This window comes from Ovis aries, chromosome 21, assembly GCF_016772045.2.
Source record: "Ovis aries strain OAR_USU_Benz2616 breed Rambouillet chromosome 21, ARS-UI_Ramb_v3.0, whole genome shotgun sequence".
NCBI classification, from domain to species: domain Eukaryota; kingdom Metazoa; phylum Chordata; class Mammalia; order Artiodactyla; family Bovidae; genus Ovis; species Ovis aries.
Genome location: NC_056074.1, coordinates 44976768 through 44997653, shown reverse-complemented (window position 1 = coordinate 44997653; position 20886 = coordinate 44976768). Strand labels below are relative to the sequence as shown.

Sequence of the window (20886 nt, the reverse complement as noted above, 5' to 3'; positions counted from 1 at the left end):
TGTTACAAAGAATACCAGATCGTGAAGTCTCGAACACGGGACAGACGCCGGTGCTCTGATGTGACCACGAGTGTGTGCTTGATTGCTTCATCCGCCGTTTCGGCTGAAGACGACTCCGTGACGGACCTCACACTGCACTGTCCTAAACTAAGACACGGGGACACAGCCCGCACGATCGCGCGAACAGAACCGAGAGCCCCTTAGTCACACCACGCCCGGTCCACACGTGAACGTCCCCGGACGCCTCTGCGGCAGGTTTGTGCGTCGAGGCCCACACGCTGGGGGTAGTGCTGGCGCTTCTCGGCCCCGCCTCTTGGAGGAGCCCGTCCGCCTCCGTGGGCACCGCCTGCCTGTGCCTGGCTCCCCAGTGCAGCCCGTGAGCAGTTCGTGAGGCGGATGGCCTCCTCCACGAGGGGTCCCCGACCAGGGGCAGGGGCCTCACCCCGAGCACTGGAGGCTGCCGCTCTCCAGCCTCAGCTACGTCCGAGCCAGGTTCTGCCTGGGCGGCACCGGTCTGGAAGCTTCCCTCAGTGCTGACTCTGTGTTCTGCTGGAAAGACCTCTCTGTGCAGGTTAGCCCGGCTCTCCCCCGCAGCGGACCCCTGGCCCACATGTCCCTCTCAGGGGATGCGGAGACTGAAAGATGCAGGGAGGGGTGATGGGCAGAGCACACCTTTCCTGGTCCCCATCACCTCCAAGCCACCCGCGGGATGACGCTCCACCATCATTGAGAACCGTCAGCTCCCAACTTTCAGCTCAGAGCCCACCGATGGCCCTGGCCCGAGTCAGGGCCCAGGAACAGAGGCTGTCCAACCACCCTGTTCTGTCCGCTGGCCCACTGCCCCTTTCAGTGGGGCCACTGGGGGCCCTGAAGTGCAGTGTCCATGGGGGTGGAGATGCTTAATCTTGCCACTTAGGAAAAGCAAGTTTGTGGGCCACATGTCCCCTCCCATGGTGACAAGTATGACGTCTTGGTCTTCTCTGCCCTCGAGGCCAAGTGTGGACGCTGGATTTCAACGGCTCCTTCTTTTCAGTGCCCAGGTCTTCCCAGACTGGGCCAGGGGAGGCTGCTGAGGCTTTGACTTTGAAATAGTAAGAGGTTCCAGGAAGCTGCAGCAGAAGGCTCCCTGTGCCCTCCTCGTGATTTCCTGGCACTTACGTCTCACCCAAGATCTGTGCCTGGAGACCAGTCCTGGGGGCACGTGGCCTTGGGCGTGGATTCCTGTAGCCACCACCACGGCCGAGGGGTGAGGGATCCAGACCCCTTGCCACTGCGAAGGCCCCTCTTGCTGCCCTTTCTAGTCAGCCCCCACTCTGGCTCCACCAGGTGCGCGCTCTGCACCTCCGGGCTCTTGAGGAGGTCATCTCACTGGATCTTACCATGTTGGACCCTCTGCCTGATGTCCCAGAGACCCCTGATCACTGTGCGGTTCCTGGTCTGCCCCATGTCTTCCTTCCTTTCGGGATGTTTCCTCCCAGGAGGGGCTGCCGCTCAGAGCCGGAACTGGCCTGGGTGCTCACATTCACCAGGGCAGCCCCTCAGCCTGCAGGGCCAGGAAGTGCCCAGTGTCGACAAGCCGAGGGTGAGTGCCTGCTGTTTCCTCCCTTCGGGACACCTCCTCTCATGCGGAGCTCTGTCCCCACACCCCGCGGGAGTGACAGCCACGCGGCGCTCTGCGCAGCAACACAGTGTCAGGGTCCCACGTGACTCCTCTGCTCTGGCCTCGGAACATCCCCCAGTGATGTGCAGCAGAGGGGCGCGTTCTCACTCCAACCCACGGAGCCACTGCAACCGGGTGAAGGGGCGCATTCCTAAATGGCTGCCGCCCTCTTCCCCACCCTCGCCATGCCCCCCACCTCGGGGGGTGATGGGGGGGCCCCTGAGACCTCTGAAATTAAGACACCCAAGGGCACGTGGTGCCTCTCTGGGGAGCACCGAGGCTGTGGACCTGGGGGCCCCCACCCAGCACCCCGGCTCCAGAGCGCAGACCCTGTCCTGAGCGCACCCAGTGAGGGCCCTGACCGAGACCCGCCAGGCGGGGCCAGACTCAATGATAAGGTCATTGTCGCGTCAGCACTGAGAGCTGGGCGGCTTGCAGGGTAGCACCAGGTAACTGGCCTGGGCTTGTCTCACTGTTTTGTGGCTTTTCTTCCTTACTGGTGTCTGTTTTTTGTTGTTGAACATATCAATTCCTGGGTCGGGAAGGTCCCCTGCAGGAAGTGGTGTGTGGGCAACCTACCCCAGTATTCTAGCCTGGAGAATCCCACAGACAGAGGAGCCGGGGGCCGCAGCCTGGGGGTCGCAGTCAGACACAAGTGAAGCGCCCCAGCACGCCAACACTGATGCCCAGAGCCCGTCCTTGCGGGGCCCACTCTCGTGCCCCCGCGGGTCTGGGCCCCCCAGTGCAGCCAGTGTGGGTGGCCACATGCTCCCACCTGCTCTGCCAGCAGAGCTCCTGTGGGCAGGGTGTAGGGTAAGCAGGCCCAGCCCTGGGCATGGCCAACACCCCCCTAACCAGGGGCCGGGTCACTGCACCGACTGCCACACGAGAACGGGACGATGACCCACAGCCCGTCGGCCCGGCCCCGAGGACCCCATCGTGGTCCTTGGGGAGCCCCCCTGGCTCCCACAGTGCCCCCGCCTGGACCAAGGCTGGAGACACGCCTTGGAGCTCAGTGGGGATTCTACTCCTCCTCTGGGAGTGAAAATGCGTGAACGGGGGTGGAGAGGACATGCTCCTGGGCAGGGACCCGAAAACAAGCGGCGCCCATCTCACCCTGGGGGTGCTGAGCCGGCCCTGCTGCCTGCCTGCCCGCCTGCAGGATTGCCGTGGAGACAGGGCGGCGAGCTGAGCTAGCAGGATTTGAGTGCCCGGCTGGGCAGGCTTTGTGTGCAGCGCCGCAGGCTCTGCCAGTTTGAGCCCGTCTTTTTCCTGCTCAAATGCCTCCCAATGCACCCACACAGCAGAGATTAGCTGATAGCCATCAGTACTGGGGGGGTGGGGGTGCTGGGGGACGGTCCTCGGTTGAAGCCACTCAGCGGTCTGAGCCCCCGAGTCGTGACCTGCTGACCCAGCAGCCCGGCCAGCCAGGCGCGCGCTGATTGTGCAGGCTGACGGCAGACAGAGCCCAGCCCCCGGTTGGGAAGACTTTATTACTGACGACTCAAAGCAGGAGGCGGCCCGGCCCTCTGTGGACAGAGCGCTTCACTCGGGCCGAGGGCCCCTGTGCACAGGCGGGAGTGTGGGCGGGGCCCAGGGGTCACGGGGGGCCCCCGTTCTGAACCAGCTGCAGGTACTCCAAGTGCAGCCTCTCCTGCGCCTCGAACAGCTTCCGCAGCTTCTTGGCCTGCCCTTTGCTCAGCTCTTTGCCTTCGGAGTCATGCGTGGGCAGACCCTGGGGGGCGAGAGCACAGCGGTCACTCCGGGCACCCCCGCCCCCACACCACACTCTGCACCCAGCACCCCGATCCGTGGCGTCGGGGCCTCTGGGGACCACCCTCCTGCCCAGGGCATGGTGCCCAGCTGGGTCGGCGGCCTCCTTGCTAGTGTGAGCTGAAAAGCACACAGTGAACACACACAAGAGCACAAGGGGCCCGAGGGTCTCGGGAAGGCCCCTCTGTGGAACCCCTGGCCAGGGGCATGGCTGTGCCATGCCCTCTGGACCGTCTGCGGGGACAGGCTCTGCAAACCCCTAACCAGCCCCGCGCTGACGGAGGGCAGTCCTGCACACAGGCTGGACCTAAATAGCCCACACGAGCCCGTCTTCCTGGGCAGAGACACTCCTCAGCCAAGTTAAAACCACTGCTGTCCCCGGTTCATGATCTAACAACACCCCCTCTTACGTTTTCATCGAACTTGGAGTATTTGTCACTTTCCGATAAGAACATCTCACTGGGTGGGATCTTCATCTTGGCCAGCTTTGCTGCCTGGAATACACACGTGGGGTCACTGCTCTGAGCCCACAGGGGGGCCCCCACGCCAGCCCCCAAGTTCAGGGAACAACAGAAAGCCCAAAGTGACACCCAGGCAGGGGGAGGTAAAGGCGGCAAGCGGAGGTTTTCTGCAGGACAGAGGGGTGCAGGGTGCATGGCAGTGTCAGGGCAGCAGGCGCCAGCCTGCAGCCGCCGCCTCCCTGGGGTACCACGTGGACGCGTAGGACAGAGGTGGGGGGCAGCTGGGCCGTGAGAGACACGGACGGCAGAGCGGGGGTCAATGTGCCTTCCTTCTGGGAAGGAAGATGCTACCTCTTGCTCCTGTCTCTTCCTGGCGGCCTCCTCTTTTTTCCTCCTCTTCTCCTCTTCCACCTGTGGGACAGCAGACCCCCGTGACCTTAGCTGCCCCGGCCCCGCTTGAGGGGGAGGGCAACGAGACAAGCCCCCTGCTGCCCCCTGCCACTCCCCACAAGCTGCCCCCTGTCCAGCCCTGCTCAAGGGGGAGAGCGACGGGACAAGCCCCCTGCTGCCCCTGCCACTCCCCACAAGCTGCCCCCTGCCCAGCCTCACTCAAGGGGGAGACCAACGGGACAAGCCCCCTGCTGCCCCCTGCCACTCTCCACAAGCTGCCCCCTGCCCAGCCCTGCTCAAGGAGGAGAGCAATGGGACAAGCCCCCTGCTGCCCCCTGCCCGGCCCCGCTCTGGACACAGGGCAGGGAGTGGGTGCCACACGCGAGGTCACCCTCAGCATGGCCACCATGAAGGAGGGAGCAGAAGCCCACCCGGCCATGCGGTGGGACTAGGGACGGCATGGTGAGCCCTAGCAGGCAGCGCCACCCAGGGAACAGGCGGCCCGGGTGCCGGGCTGCGTGCCCGCGAGGAGCGGCCTGGAGCCCACCGTGGGTCTGCTGAGTCCCTCGCCGTGTACACCCTTCCTGGCGTCCACAGCGGCGCCCCAGGGCACGGGCAACCCCGCCACCTCACCACTCCTCTCCTGGACATCTGCGGAGGCCCCTCCCGGCTCCCAAACGCAGCTCGACAGCGGCCTCCTCCTACAGCCTCGTGGGCCCAGCCCATGAGCTGTGCCCAGCGCTGCTGAAGGGCAACTGCTGTCCCGTTTCTCTGCAGGCAACCGAGTCCCCGAGAGCGGGGTTGGTCCTGATTCACGGAGCAATCCTGCTCCCAGCACTCTAGGGAGTCTGACGTGTGAGAAGGACGCGGGCTGGGGCGGAGGGAGAGTGAGACACGCTCACCCTCGGGGACGGGGTGGAGGGACAGTGAGACACACTCACCCCCGGGGACGGGGAGGACGGAGAGTGAGACACGCTCACCCCCGGGGAAGGGGAGGAGGGACAGTGAGACACGCTCACCCCCGGGGACGGGGAGGACGGAGAGTGAGACACGCTCACCCCCAGAGACGGGGAGGACGGAGAGTGAGACACGCTCACCCCCGGGGACGGGGAGGACGGGGAGTGAGACACGCTCACCCCCGGGGACGGGGAGGACGGAGAGTGAGACACGCTCATCCCCGGGGACGGGGAGGACGGGGAGTGGAGACACGCTTACCCTGGGGACGGGGAGGAAGGAGCGTGACACACACTCACCCCGGGGACGGGGAGGAGGGAGAGTGAGACATGCTCACCCCCGGGGACGGGGAGGATGGAGGGGGACACGCTCACCCCCGGGGACGGGGAGGAGGGACAGTGAGACACGCTCACCCCCGGGGACTGGGAGGACGGGGAGTGAGACACGCTCATCCCGGGAACGGGGAGGAGGGACAGTGAGACATGCTCACCCCCGGGGACGGGGAGGACGGGGAGTGAGACATGCTCACCCCCGGGGACGGGGAGGATGGAGGGGGACACGCTCACCCCCGGGGACGGGGAGGACGGGGAGTGGAGACACGCTTACCCCCGGGGATGGGGAGGAAGGAGCGTGACACACACTCACCCCGGGGACGGGGAGGAGGGAGAGTGAGACACACTCACCCCGGGGATGGGGAGGATGGAGGGGGACAAGCTCACCCCCGGGGACGGGGAGGACGGGGAGTGGAGACACGCTTACCCTGGGGACGGGGAGGAAGGAGCGTGACACACACTCACCCCGGGGACGGGGAGGAGGGAGAGTGAGACATGCTCACCCCCGGGGACGGGGAGGATGGAGGGGGACACGCTCACCCCCGGGGACGGGGAGGAGGGACAGTGAGACACGCTCACCCCCGGGGACTGGGAGGACGGGGAGTGAGACACGCTCATCCCGGGAACGGGGAGGAGGGACAGTGAGACATGCTCACCCTGGGGACAGGGAGGATGGAGAGTGAGACACGCTCACCCCCGGGGACGGGGAGGATGAAGGTGAGACACGCTCACCCCCGGGGAAGGGGAGGACGGAGAGTGAGACACGCTCATCCTGGGAATGGGGAAGAGGGAGGTGGATACACACTCTCCCCTGGGCTGAGGTGACGCTTTGGGTGACAGGCAGGTGGGATCACCCGTCTGCAGGTCACCCGAAGCAACAGGCCTCCCCTCACGCTCTGCTCTTCATTAGGAGCTGACACTGTTGCTGTTTAACTGCCAAGTGTTTGCCTAGCTGGTTTGTCCTCCCGTTCGACCTTTACAAACACTGGAGCTTAATAATTCTGTAAACACTGACTCCTCCATGTGCAGCGCACACGCGCCCGAGGTCATCACGCCCAGCAGGCGGCCAGCCCCAGCTCCTGTGGCTTCACCCACCCGTTGCTTTTCTTCTCTCTCTCTCAGTAAGGCGTCTCTGTCCACCAGCTTGACCACGGTGGGCAGTCCTGAAAGGCAAACGGCCGTGAGACTCCTGAGCCCATCCCTGTGCCCACCACTCCCGCCCTCGGGGCCCCCAGAGGGCAGCAGGGAAGCCCTCCCTTACTGCTCCCACAGACCAAACGTTAACCATGCTGTGGGGGGGCCCGAACAGCCAGGTGTCACAAAGTGAGACTTTCTCCTGAGTGTTTAAAACCCGATCATTTTCTGTGCAGCCCAAACCCCAGCCAAGACAAGCTGTCAAACTCGCTGACGATCCACATGACACAGGCTGCCTCCTGAAGGACAGGTCCCTGCAGAATCGGGGTGCCGGGCAGTCAGGCCGCAGGAGCAGAGCCCCAGATGTCACCTTTCAGACAGAGGAGGGGCTGGCGTGATACCCAAGAGGCACGATCCAGCCCTGTGGATCCTGTAAAAGGCGCGGTGCCCTCGGACCCGTCCCAGCAGCTCTCCTCTCGAGAGCCAGCCACACCTGGCAGCCCCCGCCCCCGGTGTCCGCCCATCACAGCCAGAGGACCCACCTTCGTGGTCTTCCAGCCGCACCCCCAGCTCGGGCAGAATGTCGTCCCGCAGGGCGTCGCTCAGCTGGAGGACCTCGGGCACTGTGGGCAGAGGACACAGCTCAGCCCTTGGGCGCGGGAATGTCTGGGCACTCTCCGCTGGTGGCGGAGGCAGGAGAAGCCGACACGGGCACTACGGGCACCACGGAGTGCAGAGCAGACCCCCAGGACCCCACAGCCTGGGCACAGCGCGGGGCCCTGCTGAGCGGCGGGCACACAGCCTGGCCCCGAGGACCCTGCGTGGGGACAGCCCAGCGTGACGGCAGGCCTGGGGAGACCAGGGCTCCGCTGCACAGAGGGGGCCCCCGGGCACCTGGGAACACTGAGCCCCGTGGCCAGGGCGCGGCGATCCTGGCAGAGGCAGCCGCGTCCCTCCACCCAGGGCCAGGGGCTTGTTCTGAGCCCCGAGGCCACGACCAGCCCCGGGCAGGCTCCCTGCTGTCGGCTCAGAGCAGCCACAGCCACGCGCACAAGCAGCAGGCAGCCTCCCGCTTCCCGACACCCGTTCCGGCCCCCAGGCAGGACTTGGGGGACGATGGTCTTTATGTCTGGTTCCTCCTCTCATTCTGCCCCGGGAGGCCTTCACTCAATGGACCGCCCCCCGAGGAGACCCCAGGGCACCGGCTGAAGCAAGTGCCCAGTGGCCACTCGCGCTGTAAGAGGAAGTGGGCCAGCTTCACCGTCACCGCCGCGGCCTAGGGGTGGGCCACGCCTGCCTGGGACCCCTCAGGGGCTGTCCTCTAGGTGGGCTCCTCACGTCCACAGAGACCTGCTCCGGTCCACGGAGCACAAATCTCCCCCCAAGCTTTCTTTCCAAACCTGTTGGTTACTGTACAGCCGCTTTCTCCCCAGCCTCCTCAGAGTCATGGATCTGAAGGGGCTCTAGTGTCCAGAACAAATACAGAGTTCTGACAACTCAACAGCAAGACAAAGGGCCCAACTGAAAACAAGCCAAGGGCCTGGACAGACACCTCTCCAGAGGAGACGTGCAGATGGCCAAGCCGCTCGTTGCTCATCATCACGTCATGCAGATCACAGCCATGGCGAGACACCATCACACCCACCAGGACGGCTGTGACGATGATGGACAGAAAGCGACCGGTGTGCTGACAACGGCCCGGACAAATGGGAACCCTTGTGCACCGTTGGTGGGGATGTATAACGGTGCAGGCACTACGGAAAGTGCTCTGGCAGGCACTACGGAAGCTAAGGGGCTTCCCTGGTAGCTCAGAGGGTAAAGCATCTGCCTGCAATGCAGGAGACCCGGGTTCGATCCCTGCATTGGGAAGATCCCCTGGAGAAGGGAATGGCAACCCACTCCAGTACTGTTGCCCAGAGAATCCCATGCACAGAGGAGCCTGGCGGGCCACAGTCCGTGGGGTCGCAGGGTCAGACACAACTGAGCACTTTTCAGTACACTCGCTACACAGTCGTTAAATGCGGAACTACTACATGGCCCCTCAACTCCTCTCCTAGGCATGCGCCCAAAACACGTGAGCACAGGGCCCAAGCTGACACTTACAGACGCGTGTTCACAGCAGCGCTGTGCACCAAAGGTGCAAACAGCCCAAACGTCCACCCAGGGCTAACAGATGAACAGAACGCGGCACGCACGAGCAGTGGACAATCATGGACGTAAACAGGAAGGCGGCACGGCCACGTGCCACAGCGTGGGTGACGTTGAAAACATCCCGCTGAGAAGCAGACATAAGCAGCCAAAGAACAGGCTGGAAGGGGTCTGCTCCCTGCCCCTATGGCAGAAAGTCCCATCTTTATCCCTGCACGAGGCCTCATGCGGAGAGCTGACTCACTGGAAAAGACCCTGATGCTGGGAGGGATCAGGGGCAGGAAGAGAAGGGGACGACCGAGGATGAGATGGCTGGATGGCATCATGACTCGATGGACGTGAGTCTGAGTGAACCCCGGGAGTGGGTGATGGACAGGGAGGCCTGGCGTGCTGCGATTCATGGGGCTGCAAAGAGTCGGACACGACTGAGCGACTGAATTGAACTGAGATGCAAAAGAAACCTGGGAGGACAGAGTGAACTTAAGAGACGGGAAAGCCAGGCAGCATCCCAGGGATCCTACTGACCCTGGATCTCTCTGAACTTCTCAGGGAACAACAGGTAAGACAGACAGACAAGGTCACGTGCTGGTTGCTGCTGTTCAGTTGCCAAGACACGTTCCACTCTGCGACCCCGTGGACGGCAGCACGTCAGGCTTCCCTCTCGGTCCCTCACCATCTCCCAGGGTTTGCTCAAACTCACGTTCACCGGGTCAGTGATGCCATCCGACCATCTCGTCCTCTGCCATATGATCCATTTACGTAAAACGCCCACAACGGGACAACCCCAAGACAGAAGGCAGGCTGGCGGCGGCCGGAGGCTAGGGGAGGGGAGTGCCTCTGGAGGGTGGGGACGTTCGGGGGCCGGAAGGGGACGGCGCTGCGCAGGACAGGAAGGCACTGGGAGCCTGAATGGGCACCTCAACGTGGCCTGTTTTATGGCAGGTGAGTTTCACCTCAATTAACTATTCTTTTTTAAGAGAAAACCCCAGTTGGATATCTTCAAGAAATCCAATAAACCGACTCTTAAGCGTATGGGACAAATGTGCGAGAACAACTCACAGGACCCTAAAGGAGGATCACAGCGGGGAGCCGGCCTCCGGGGAGGGGAGGAGCTCGCGGGTGGAGACGGAAGGTTCCGGCCCCGCCACCGCCATGCCGGCCCGAGTAAAGCCAAGGCTTCCGCCCGCAGAGTCCAGGCTGGAGGAGCGGGCCCTGAGTCTGGGGCAGAACCTCACGCGAGGCCTGGACAGGAGTGGAGGCGGCCCCATGGAGGAGGTGCTGGGCAGCAGTGGGCTGGGTGCGGGACAGTGGGGAGACCTGGCCGAGGTGGGGTGGGGGAGCCTGTGCACAGAGCTAGGCCAGCCAGGGGCCAGCGGGGCTCCTGGAAAGACACAGCTATGCAGCTGCCAGGGAGGCCAGCAAGGAGAACGGGCACCTGGACGCAGGCCCGCGGGCGACGTCCCTGGGGCACCTCTCGGCCCTGCAGGTGCCAAGCTCAGCCCAGCTCCAGGCGGGAAGGAGCACGCCCGGCAGTGGCCACCTGCAGGACCCCCTCGCTGCACCCGCAGCTGCAGCCTCGCCCCTTGCCGCCTGCACGGCCTGGGCTTCGCTGCCCACCGCAGGCTCAGGTCAGCCCCGCTGGTTGCCATGAGTCCAGACCAGCGGAGGGAGAAGCAGACCGCCTTTCTGACGCGGTCAGCTGCCCATCTGACAACCGCTCAGCGCCACCCGAGAGGACACGTTTGCACCCCTTCGTCCTCAGGCTCTCAGGCGAGCACAAGGGGCAGGCAGGGTGCAGACGGCGAAGCCGGAGCAGACCCCAGAGCCGCCCCAGCAGATGCTGTGCAGCCACCACGGGCCTCTGCGGGCAAGGACAGGACCCCTCCAGTCCTCGGCCTGCAGATGCCCCAGGCCGTGGAGCCCTGCCAGGCACACCTCACCTCTGTGCTCGCGGGCGATCCGGCGCACTCCTTCCCGGAACTCCGACAGCACCTGCAGGTACGGCATGACCGTGGACTCCAGCTGCAGAGAGAACGTTGGGGTTGCTGTGACTGGTGCCCCATTTGTGAAGGTCAGAGCCTGGCACATGCGCCTCAGGGCGGGGCTGCCAATGGACATGTAAGCCCGTCCAACACGGGGCCCACAGGCGTGGGGGCGCCCGCATGGCGGCACGGACAGGACAGTAAGAGGGTCCCCCCCGCAGTGGCCTGGTCTCAGACACCCAGGAGGGAGCGCGGTCCTGGGGGCGGGGCAGCAGGGAGTCCTGGCCCGGGAGGGCTTCACTCACACTGAGGCTGGTCCCAGCTCCTCCGACGGGGAAACCCAGGGGGCTCTCCTCTTCTATGGCCCCGAAGATCTAGGGAAAGAAGCAAGCGTGCAGAACGTGCGGCTGAGACGGCGGGCAGGGACCGCGTCTGCGAGGGGTGGGCAGCGGTGCCTGAGGCGGTGCCCTTGGTGGGGGGGCAGTTAGAGACACAGACCCAGGCTGAGGTGCCCGCGCACCGCGGCAGGACGGGTCCGGTTCCCACTACCCATCTGGCCCCCAGCCAAGGCCACTGGACCACAGAGCCCCCTGCAGGGACCCCCAGGACTCGTCAGCAGGAGGAGGGCATGCTGAACGAGGCATCGGGGCCGCTGGCAGGGAAGCACTTCTGCTCGTCAAACCCCAGACAGGAGGGACGAAAGCCGAGGCGGAGAGGCTGGAGGCGCAGCTCCTAGGACCCACGGGCCCGGCGGGCCCGGCGCGGGCGGGCTCACCTTCAGCATGTGAGTAAGGTAGCGGGCGATGCTCTCCAGCAGGACGCGGTGGGGCCTCCTCCGGGCGGCCTTGCGGGCTGCCATGTAGAGGTTGCACTGGCCCACCAGCGCCCGCATCTCCTCCAGGACCGTGCGCGTGTCGACGTTGTCACAGAGTGCCTGGTGAACCGCGGCCTTCTTCTTGTAAAAGCTGGGCGGGGAGAGGAAGGCGGGGTGCCGTCAGACGGACAGGGACGGGGTCACCGGCTGCCCCCTAACCCCTCGTCAGCGGGCACGATGGGACCGCATGGGCCCGGGGAAAAGGTGCCGCCTCACCTCTTGTTCAGCTCCGTTTCCTCGTCCTCCCACTTCTCAAACCGAGCGGCTACCTCCACGGGGCTTCGGAGGAGGTCTTTCACATTTAAGAAAAACTCCTGAAGTTAGAAAACCCCATTCAGGAGAATTTCCGAAAAGAGCTGCTCTGGGCACCACCCACCCCCACACATAGCAGGAGGCAGGAAGGGGACCGAAAGGTTTCTCTGCGGGACCAGAGTCCCATCTCAGTTTTGGGGCCCCTTGGGGTGGCCAGCGGGCAGGACTGGATGGGAGGCGCCCACACGGGTGAGATGGGGAACATCGGCAAAGCGGCTGAGCCGCCCCCCAGCTCAGCACCCGCGTCCCCTTCTGTCTGGGAGGAACGAGGCCCTTTTGGGGCCGGGGGGCCGGGGGTAGCACCTACGTTGAGGAGCCGCTCGTACTGCAGCGCCGACTCCATGGTATTGGCCGAGTAGTCCAGCGTGTCCTTCCACGAGTGCATGAGGAAGGCCAGGCGCAGCTGGCGGGCTGTGGGCAGAAAGGAAAGCCTGAGGCTGCACCCCGGCTGGCTGCGCCCGCCCAGACAGGGACGCCAGGGTCTCCTTACCTGAGTGCTTCTTCAGGGCGTCTTTAATGGTGACGAAGTTCTTGAGCGACTTGGACATCTTACAGCCCGCGATGGTCAGGTGGCCCGTGTGCAGGAAGTACCTGACCCAGCAGTCATTCTCAAAGTAGGCCTGCACACACGGGGCGGGAGCAGGGGTCAGGGGCGCCTCCACAGGCCCAAGGGGGCACAGAAGGGGGGGCCCCTGTGCTGGGCAGGGCCCTGGCAGGAGGTGAGGACGGGTGGGTCCAGGCCTGCGCTGCCAAGGCCAGGCTGCTCATGTGGGAATCAGACCAAACAATCCGATTCACACGCCCCTGACTCGGAGGCCAGGCTCTGCTGGAGAGCACTCGCCGCCCACCCCCGTGCCCACCCACCCGCCCAGACGGCGGCCGCGGCCCCTACCTCTGACTGTGCCAGCTCGTTGTCGTGATGGGGGAAGCGGAGGTCGAAGCCCCCTCCGTGGATGTCCATCGAGGCTCCCAGGAGTGTGCCCGCCATGGCCGAGCACTCGATGTGCCATCCGGGGCGTCCCTGGGAACCCACACTCGGTGAGCGAGCGCCCCGCCTGGCCTCCATGGCCGTGGCCCCCAGAAGCCGAGCTCCGCGGGGGCAGGGGCTCAAGTCCCACACGTGGAAAGACCACAGGGGATGGCGAGCTCCGTGAAGGCCGAGGCCGTGTCACTGCCGGACTGCTGCTCCGACACCCCTGCCCTGGGGCTCTGGGCCACCACGACTGTCATCACGGGTGACGTCAGAGGGCGGACCCGCCCCAACAACTCAGGTCAGAGACAGTCGGGATGCAAGGCTCCGAGGTGCTCCAGTCCCATCCCACCGGCCACAGAGGGGAAGACACGGTCCCAGGAAGGGAGGTGATGACCCCACTGCGGGTGGGCCTTGTGGGGACGCGTCCCCACCCCCACCCAGCCACACTCACCTTGCCCCAGGGGCAGGGCCAGGACGGCTCCCCGGGCTTGGAGGCCTTCCAGAGCGCGAAGTCACTGGGGGACCGCTTCTCACTCAGGCGCTCTGCAGAGATGCTCAGGTCGCCTGCAGACATGGGGAGCGTGGGATCGTCTCAGCCCAGGGATGCGTGAGTTATGCGTTTACTGGACCCCACCCCTGCCCCCTGCTGGCCCCCATCCCCGCAGCCCCCATGTCAGGATGACGATGGAGTGGAGTGCAGGTGTGAGGGGCTGTTCTCGTGGGCCTGCCCCAGGGACGCCGGCTCGAGTGGGCAGGGTCCTGCACTAACATGCGGTGGCCTCTGGGCCGGATTCTGGGAGGTGTGAGCCAGGCCACTCTGCACAGAGCGCTGGGCCTGGAGGCTGCAAGTCGGGACCCCCGCTGGTCCCCTCAAAAGGGAACCCACCCACAGGAGAGCCCCCAGACCACGTGGACACAGCAACTGCTGTGAACGTAACACCCGCCCTCAGCCCAGCCTGCACGCAGAGTGTGCCCCTGGGGGTCAGGGCTGTGCTGGCTGAGGCACTCAGGCCCGAGAGGGTCTTGCCAGGTCCCTGGTGGAAAACTCCAGAACAGGAGCGACATGGACTCTCACGTCCAGGCTGCAAACGCGGCCACGGCAGGACGAGCCCAGGAGGCAGCACGTCAGTGGCCGAGAGAAGAGCTGGAGTGAGGCCCTGCTGGAGCAAGGGGTGGCGCCAGTGCACCCGGCTCTAAACACAGAGCCCCTGGGAGACTCGACAGACCCAGGAAAACACTGCACAGGCGGATGGGCCGGGACGTGAACTACGCGACTACTGCGGACGTCCTGCCATCCTGATGAGCGGGTCTGTGGGGTTTCATCCGTGGAAGGGGAGCCCAGGCGCCCACCGAGCGGGACGCGTGTCCCTCTGGGCCGCGCCCCTGTTCTCACCGTGGTCACGTCACCCGGCGTCGGCAGCTTCTCAGACGCGTGACCTGACCTGGAGCGCTGACCCTCTCCGCACACCCTTCCCAGGACAGATAACGCACACTGGGGCTTTACGTTCTTCGTTATCACACACGTAGCCATGAGTGTTCCCAACTTTATAAACTTAACTTTGAAGGCTTCTAACAGACTCTTCTGTCCCACATGCTCCTGCCCCAGTCTTCACGTGTCCCCAGTGTCCTGGCCTCGTGACACCTGCTCCATGCTCCAGACTCCCTCTGCCCCACTCCAGGGTCACTTCTGGTCCCACATGTGCCCTGTGGTCTGACTGGTCTGCCCGACGACCCCAGCCCACCCAGCAGCTGAGCCTGACACGCCGTTGGATCTTTCCTCCACGTTTCTGCGTCAGCTGCTGTCTTTAAAACACGTGGTCCACTGGAGAAGGGAATGGCAAACCACTTCAGTATTCCTGCCTTAAGATCCCCATGAACAGTATGAAAAGGCCAAATGATAGGACACTGAAAGAGCAACTCCCCAGGTTGGTAGGTGCCCCATATGCTACTGGAGATCAGTGGAGAAATAACTCCAGAAAGAATGAAGGGATGGAGCCACAGCAAAAACAACACCCAGTTTTTCATGTGCCTGGTGACGGAAGCAAGGTCCGATGCTGTAAAGAGCGATACTGCATAGGAACTTGGGATGTTAGGTCCATGAATCAGGGCAAATTGGAGGTGGTCAAACAGGAGATGGTAAGAGTGAACGTCAACATTCTAGGAATCAGCGAACTAAAATGGACTGGAGTGGGTGAATTAACTCAGATGACCATTATATCTACTACTGTGGGCAAGAATCCCTTACAAGAAATGGAATAGCCATCATAGTCAACAAAAGAGTCCAAAATGCAGTACTTTTGTAATCTCAAAAATGACAGAATGATCTCTGTTCGTTTCTAAGGCAAACCATTCAATATCACGGTAATCCAAGTCTATGTTCCAACCAGTAACACTGAAGAAGCTGAAGTTGAACGGTTCTATGAAGACCTACAAGACCTTTTAGAACTAACACCCAAAAAACATGTCCTGTTTATTATAGGGGACTGGAATACCAAAGTAGGAAGTCAAGAAACACCTGGAGTAACAGGCAAATTTGGCCTTGGAATGCAGAATGAAGCAGGGCAAAGGCTAATAGAGTTCTGCCAAGAGAACGCATAGCAAACACCCTCTTCCAACAACATAAGAGAAGACTCTACACATGGACATCACCAGATGGCCAACACCGAAATCAGATTGATTATATTATTTGCAGCCAAAGATGGAAAAGCTCTATATAGTCAGCAAAAACAAAACCGGGAACTGACTGTGGCTTAGATCATGAACTCTTTATTGCCAAATTCAGACTTAAATTGAAGAAAGTAGGGAATCCCACTAGACCATTCAAGTATGACCTAAATCAAATCCCTTATGATTATACAGTGTAAGAGACATATAGATTTAATGGACTAGATCTGATACATAGAGTGCCTGATGAACTATGGACAGAGGTGTGTGACATTGTACAGGAGACAGGGATCAAGACCATACCCAAGAAAAAGAAATGCAAAAAAGCAAAATGGCTATCTGAAGAGGCCTTACAAATAGATGAGAAAAAAAGAGAAGCGAAAAGCAAAGGAGAAAAGGAAAGATATACCCATTTGAATGCAGAGTTCCAAAGAACAGCAAGGAGAGAAAGCTTCCTCAGTGATCAGTGCAAAGAAATCGAGGAAAACAATAGAACGTGAAAGACTAGAGATCTCAAGAAAATTAGAGATACCAAGGGAACATTTCATGCAAAGATGGGCACAATAAAGGACAGAAATGGTATGTACCTAACAGAAGCAGAAGATATTAAGAAGAGGTGGCAAGAATACACAGAAGAACTAAACAAAAAGATCTTCAAGACCCAGATAATCACGATGGAGTGATCACCCACCTAGAGCCAGAGATCCTGGAATGTTAAGTCAAGTGGGCCTTAGGAAGTATTACTACAAACAAAGCTAGTGGAGCTGATGGAATTCCAGTGGAGCTATTTTAAATCCTAAAAGATGATGCTGTGAAAGTGCTGCACTCAATATGCCAGCAAATTTGGAAAATGCAGCAGTGGCACAGGACTGGAAAAGGTCAGTTTTCATTCCAATCCCAAAGAGAGGCAATGCCAAAGAAGGCTCAAACTACCACACAATTGCACTCATCGCACATGCTAGCAAAGTAATGCTCAAAATTCTCCAAGCCAGGCTTCAGCAATACGTGAACCATGAACTCCCTGATGTTCAAGCTGGTTTTAGAAAAGGCAGAGGAACCAGAGATCAAATTGACAACATCCACTGGATCATGGAAAAAGCAAGAGAGTTCCAGAAAACATCTATTTCTGCTTTATTGTCTATGCCAAAGCCTTTGACTGTGTGGATTACAATAAACTGTGGAAAATTCTGAAAGAGATGGGAATACCAGACTACCTGACCTGCCTCTTGAGAAACCTGTATGCAGTTCGGGAAGCAACAGTTAGAACTGGACATGGAACAACAGACTGGTTCCAAATTGGGAAAGGAGTACGTCAAAGCTGTATATTGTCACCCTACTTAATTAACTTATATGTAGACTACATCATGAGAAACGCTGAGCTGGATGAAGCAGAAGCTGGAATCAAGACTGCCGGGGAAAAAACCTCAGATATGCAGATGACACCACACTTATGGCAGAAAGTGAAGAACTACAGAGCCTCTTGATGAAAGTGAAAGAGGAGAGTGGAAAAGTTGGCTTAAAGCTCAACATTCAGAAAACGAAGATCATGGCATCTGGTCCCATCACTTCATGGGAAATAGATGGGGAAACAGTGACAGACTTCATTTTTTGGGTCTCCAAAATCACTGCAAATGGTGACTGCAGCCATGAAATTAAAAGACACTCACTCCTTGGAAGGAAAGTTATGACCAACCTAGATAACATATTAAAAAGCGGAGACATTACTTTATCAACAAAGGTCCCTCTAGACAAGGCTATGGTTTTTCCAGTAGTCATGTATGGATGTGAGAGTTGGACTATGGAGAAAGCTGAGGGCCAAAGAATTGATGCTTCTGAACTGTGGTGTTGGAGAAGACTCTTGAGAGTCCCTTGGACTGCAAGGAGATCCAACCAGTCCATTCTAAAGGAGATCGGTCCTGAGTGTTCATTGGAAGGACTGATGTTGAAGCTGAAACTCCAATCCTTTGGCTACCTGATGCAAAGAGCTGACTCACTGGAAAAGACGCTGATGCTGGGGAAGATTGAAGACGGGAGGAGAAGGGGACGACAAAGGATGAGATGGTTGAATGGCATCACCGACTCAATGGACATGAGTTTGAGTAAACTCTGGGAGTTGGTGATGGACAGGGAAGTCTGGTGTGCTACGGTCCATGGAGACGCAAAGAGTCAGACATGACTGAGTGACTGAACGGAACTGAATCTCTTTACAACAGAGCCCTTAAGGAGAAGTCACTGGACCCAACGTATGCCATTGTACAGTCGTACGTTGAGGAAGCTGTAACCTGTACAACGAAGCCGCCCTCGTATCAGGACAGACTCCCGAGTCTGTGCAGACTCAGTCAGCAAGCAGGGATCCCCGTTCAGTCCTGGACGGTGCTTCCTCCAACTACAAGCCAGAGACTCACACGTCCGCCTGGCTGCAAGCGCAGACAGACAGAAGCAGACACCCGCAACAACCTTCCAACTGTTCAGCATCGTCTACGATATGTCATACATCCTTACAGCCACACATCCATCAGCATCATGTTTCAAAAGCCTGGACTAGGGTCCAGTCAGAGAAGGCAATGGCAGCCCACTCCAGTACTCTTGCCTGGAAAATCCCATGGACGGAGGAGCCTGGTGGGCTGCAGTCCATGGGGTCGCTGAGAGTCGGACACGACTGAGCGACTTCGCTTTCACTTTTCACTTTCATGCATTGGAGAAGGAAATGGCAACCCACTCCAGTGTTCTTGCCTGGAGAATCCCAGGGATGGGGGAGCCTGGTGGGCTGCCGTCTATGGGGTTGCACAGAGTCGGATATGACTGAAGCGACTTAGCAGCAGCAGCAGCACCAGCAACAGGCTCTAGTACGTACTTAGGCTCCATGTAGCTAATGGTGAAATTTTAATGTAAGGACAATAAAATGTGAAAACTGTATCCATGGTTAAAAAAAAAAGGCAAGATAAACATTTTTATGGCCCCAGTGCCTTCCAGAAACAGTGGCGCCAACAAGTGCGTCTGGTGGTGTGAGAGGGTGAGAGTGGAGAAAACACTTACGAATTAAAGACAAACAGAACCCAGCCTGGCCCAGGAAAGGCCTGGTGTCTCTAACACGTCTGGGTCAAGGTGGGTGGGGGGCTGTCTTTACACGTGGGTTACTGTCGCGGTGGCAATGACAAGGCCGTTCCCAGCGGCTGCCCTGCGTCCTCAAGTGTGTGGTCCTGTTGCCAAGCTCTGCCCAAGGGCTCTCATGCAGTCAGTGTGAGTGACCACGGTGGACGACGGGCTATGGTCTAGTACTAAATGTGTTCCCTGGTCTAAACGACAGTCTCACACACACTGCAACTAAGCTATCCTTGGAGCATACTGTGACATAGGACACAACCAACCTCTACACACAGTAACCACAGGCGCTCAGAAGTCACTCTTGCTTTTGTCCACTCCCAGAGCTGAGCTTCAAGATCAGAACGGGCTCTGACTGTGGCCCAAGTCCCCCACCTTGGTTTCCCTGCAGCGACCGTGCAGATAATGACTGCTCGCTCCTGCCCCAGGACAGGGGCTGCCCTGCCCCATCCGGCATCCGCCCCCGGCCTCTTCTGGGGTCTCTAAGTGAACAGCCTGTGTCTCCTGCCTCTCTGGGTGCCCTGCCTGCCTTCTATCAAAGTGCCCTGGGGCTTTCCCTCCCCAGGCTCCCTGCTGCCCCGTGAGGGTGCCGGGCACTCACTCAGTGGGTCACCTCTGTGCCGTCTCCACACCCCCAGGCAGAAGTCCAGCCCGGCCCAGCCCGACCCTTAGGGACTCTGGGCACTGAGAAAGCAGGCAGCCCCACCCCGGGCGCCGAGGCCTGTCTGCTCTGTGGGGCCGCACGGCGGCTGCTCACTGCTCTGTCCCCTGGGCAACAATGCAGGTCAGGGGTTCCGTATGGAGAGCTCCCAAAGCCCCTCAAGTTGCTAAGCCAGGGTCCCCATGGACCTAAGCCCCCACGGCCGTGCAGGGTGAGGCCGCGGCTCCCCGGGCTCTGAGCCCAGCCGGCCCGCTTACCTTCCCCCTCGTGCAGGGCTTTCTGATCCCCGACGGCCTCGGGCACCAGCTTTCCATAGCTGTGCCCCTCACTGTTGGCAAACTTGACTGTGTCGAAATACACGGACCCGTTTGAAGCGTAGCTGGAACACAAAGCCAGCGGGGAAGGCGTGACAAGCTGCCCGGCCGGCCAGCCTGGGGACGCAGAAGCCATCGGGGTCTGCTCCACGCCCTGTGCAGTGGGCCGGCCAGCAGGGTGTTCCACTACGGCCACCGAGTGGGCCAAACGGGGCTGCGACGAGCATGGCTGGGCCAGGGGCCGGGACAGGGCTCCCTCACTCCCCAACGGCCCGGCCCGTGCCCTGCCCCCTGCCCGGGTGACTACCCTGCATGGCGCCCTCGCCTCTGCCTGCCGGCCCTGACCCCCAGCACCTCGCTGTCTGACTGCATTTGGAAAAGGGCCTTCACAGAGGGGCTCCAGTGAAAACGAGGCCTCCAGGGTGGGCCCTGACCAGCACAACCGGTGTCCTCATAAGAAGAGGAGCTGGGGGCCCAGGGAGGGATGAGGGGCGCGGGCCCTCACAGGACCGCTGCGGCTGCGTGGTGGCCCACCCATCGCTCACGTGCCGTGCGGCTCTGAGACGGAAGCATGGGCCACCACCACCCTGGCGGCCTCCCGTGCCTCCCTGCTCCTCTCCGAGCTGGCAGAGGGCCGTGCCCCTGGGCACACCTTCCTGGAGCCTCGAGCTCACCCGTAACCGTTGTCCACGATCTTCTGGACAAAGTCCACGATCTCGGGCACGTACTCACTGACCCGGGTCAGGACATCTGGTGGGAGGACCTGGGGACGAGGCGAGGCCGGCTCCAGAAGCCCCAGCACCGCTGGGCCCCGGTGCCCCGGCCCTCCCCCACGCACCACCCCCACCCCTGCTGTCTTTTCAAACTGAATTTGCACACGCAGTGAAGAGGGTCTGGATCCCGGGAGGACTTTGGTCACGGGGCCCTCGGCCCCAGAGACCGAGGTCACGACCGTCCGCGACACTTACGTTCAGGGCTTCCATGTCTTTGTGGAACTCCGCCTCCCAGAATTTGGGCAGTTCGGAGAAAATAGAATTGTCCGTCACCTCACTGCCGTGCATGGAATCCAGCCAGTCAGAAAGCACATCCTTTGCTTCTTCCAGCAACACCTGAGGGAAAGGAAGCAGGATGTGCACCCGCGTCCAAGCTCCA

General features: G+C 60.8%; 1 protein-coding gene across 4 annotated transcripts in view; it reads right to left on the bottom strand.

The window, feature by feature from the left end:
* Positions 1-3134: 3134 nt before the first annotated feature.
* CARS1 (cysteinyl-tRNA synthetase 1) overlaps positions 3135-20886 on the bottom strand; it is a 43873-nt gene continuing 26121 nt past the window's right edge. For 2 of the 4 annotated variants that reach the window (XM_027959343.2, XM_027959344.2), the window contains 16 exons: positions 20703-20843; positions 20409-20497; positions 19678-19799; positions 13445-13557; positions 12913-13041; positions 12511-12640; positions 12328-12431; positions 11925-12022; positions 11610-11799; positions 11140-11208; positions 10793-10874; positions 7247-7327; positions 6666-6733; positions 4246-4305; positions 3844-3927; positions 3135-3395 (listed from right to left, as the gene is read on the bottom strand). In XM_027959343.2, coding sequence (XP_027815144.1) covers positions 3261-3395; positions 3844-3927; positions 4246-4305; positions 6666-6733; positions 7247-7327; positions 10793-10874; positions 11140-11208; positions 11610-11799; positions 11925-12022; positions 12328-12431; positions 12511-12640; positions 12913-13041; positions 13445-13557; positions 19678-19799; positions 20409-20497; positions 20703-20843 — 1695 coding nt within the window. In that variant the 3' untranslated portion in view covers positions 3135-3260. Of the gene's footprint in view, positions 3396-3843; positions 3928-4245; positions 4306-6665; positions 7135-7246; positions 7328-10792; positions 10875-11139; positions 11209-11609; positions 11800-11924; positions 12023-12327; positions 12432-12510; positions 12641-12912; positions 13042-13444; positions 13558-19677; positions 19800-20408; positions 20498-20702; positions 20844-20886 lie in introns of those variants that run through there. The other 2 variants (XR_003586395.2, XR_006057453.1) reach the window with 2 other exon arrangements.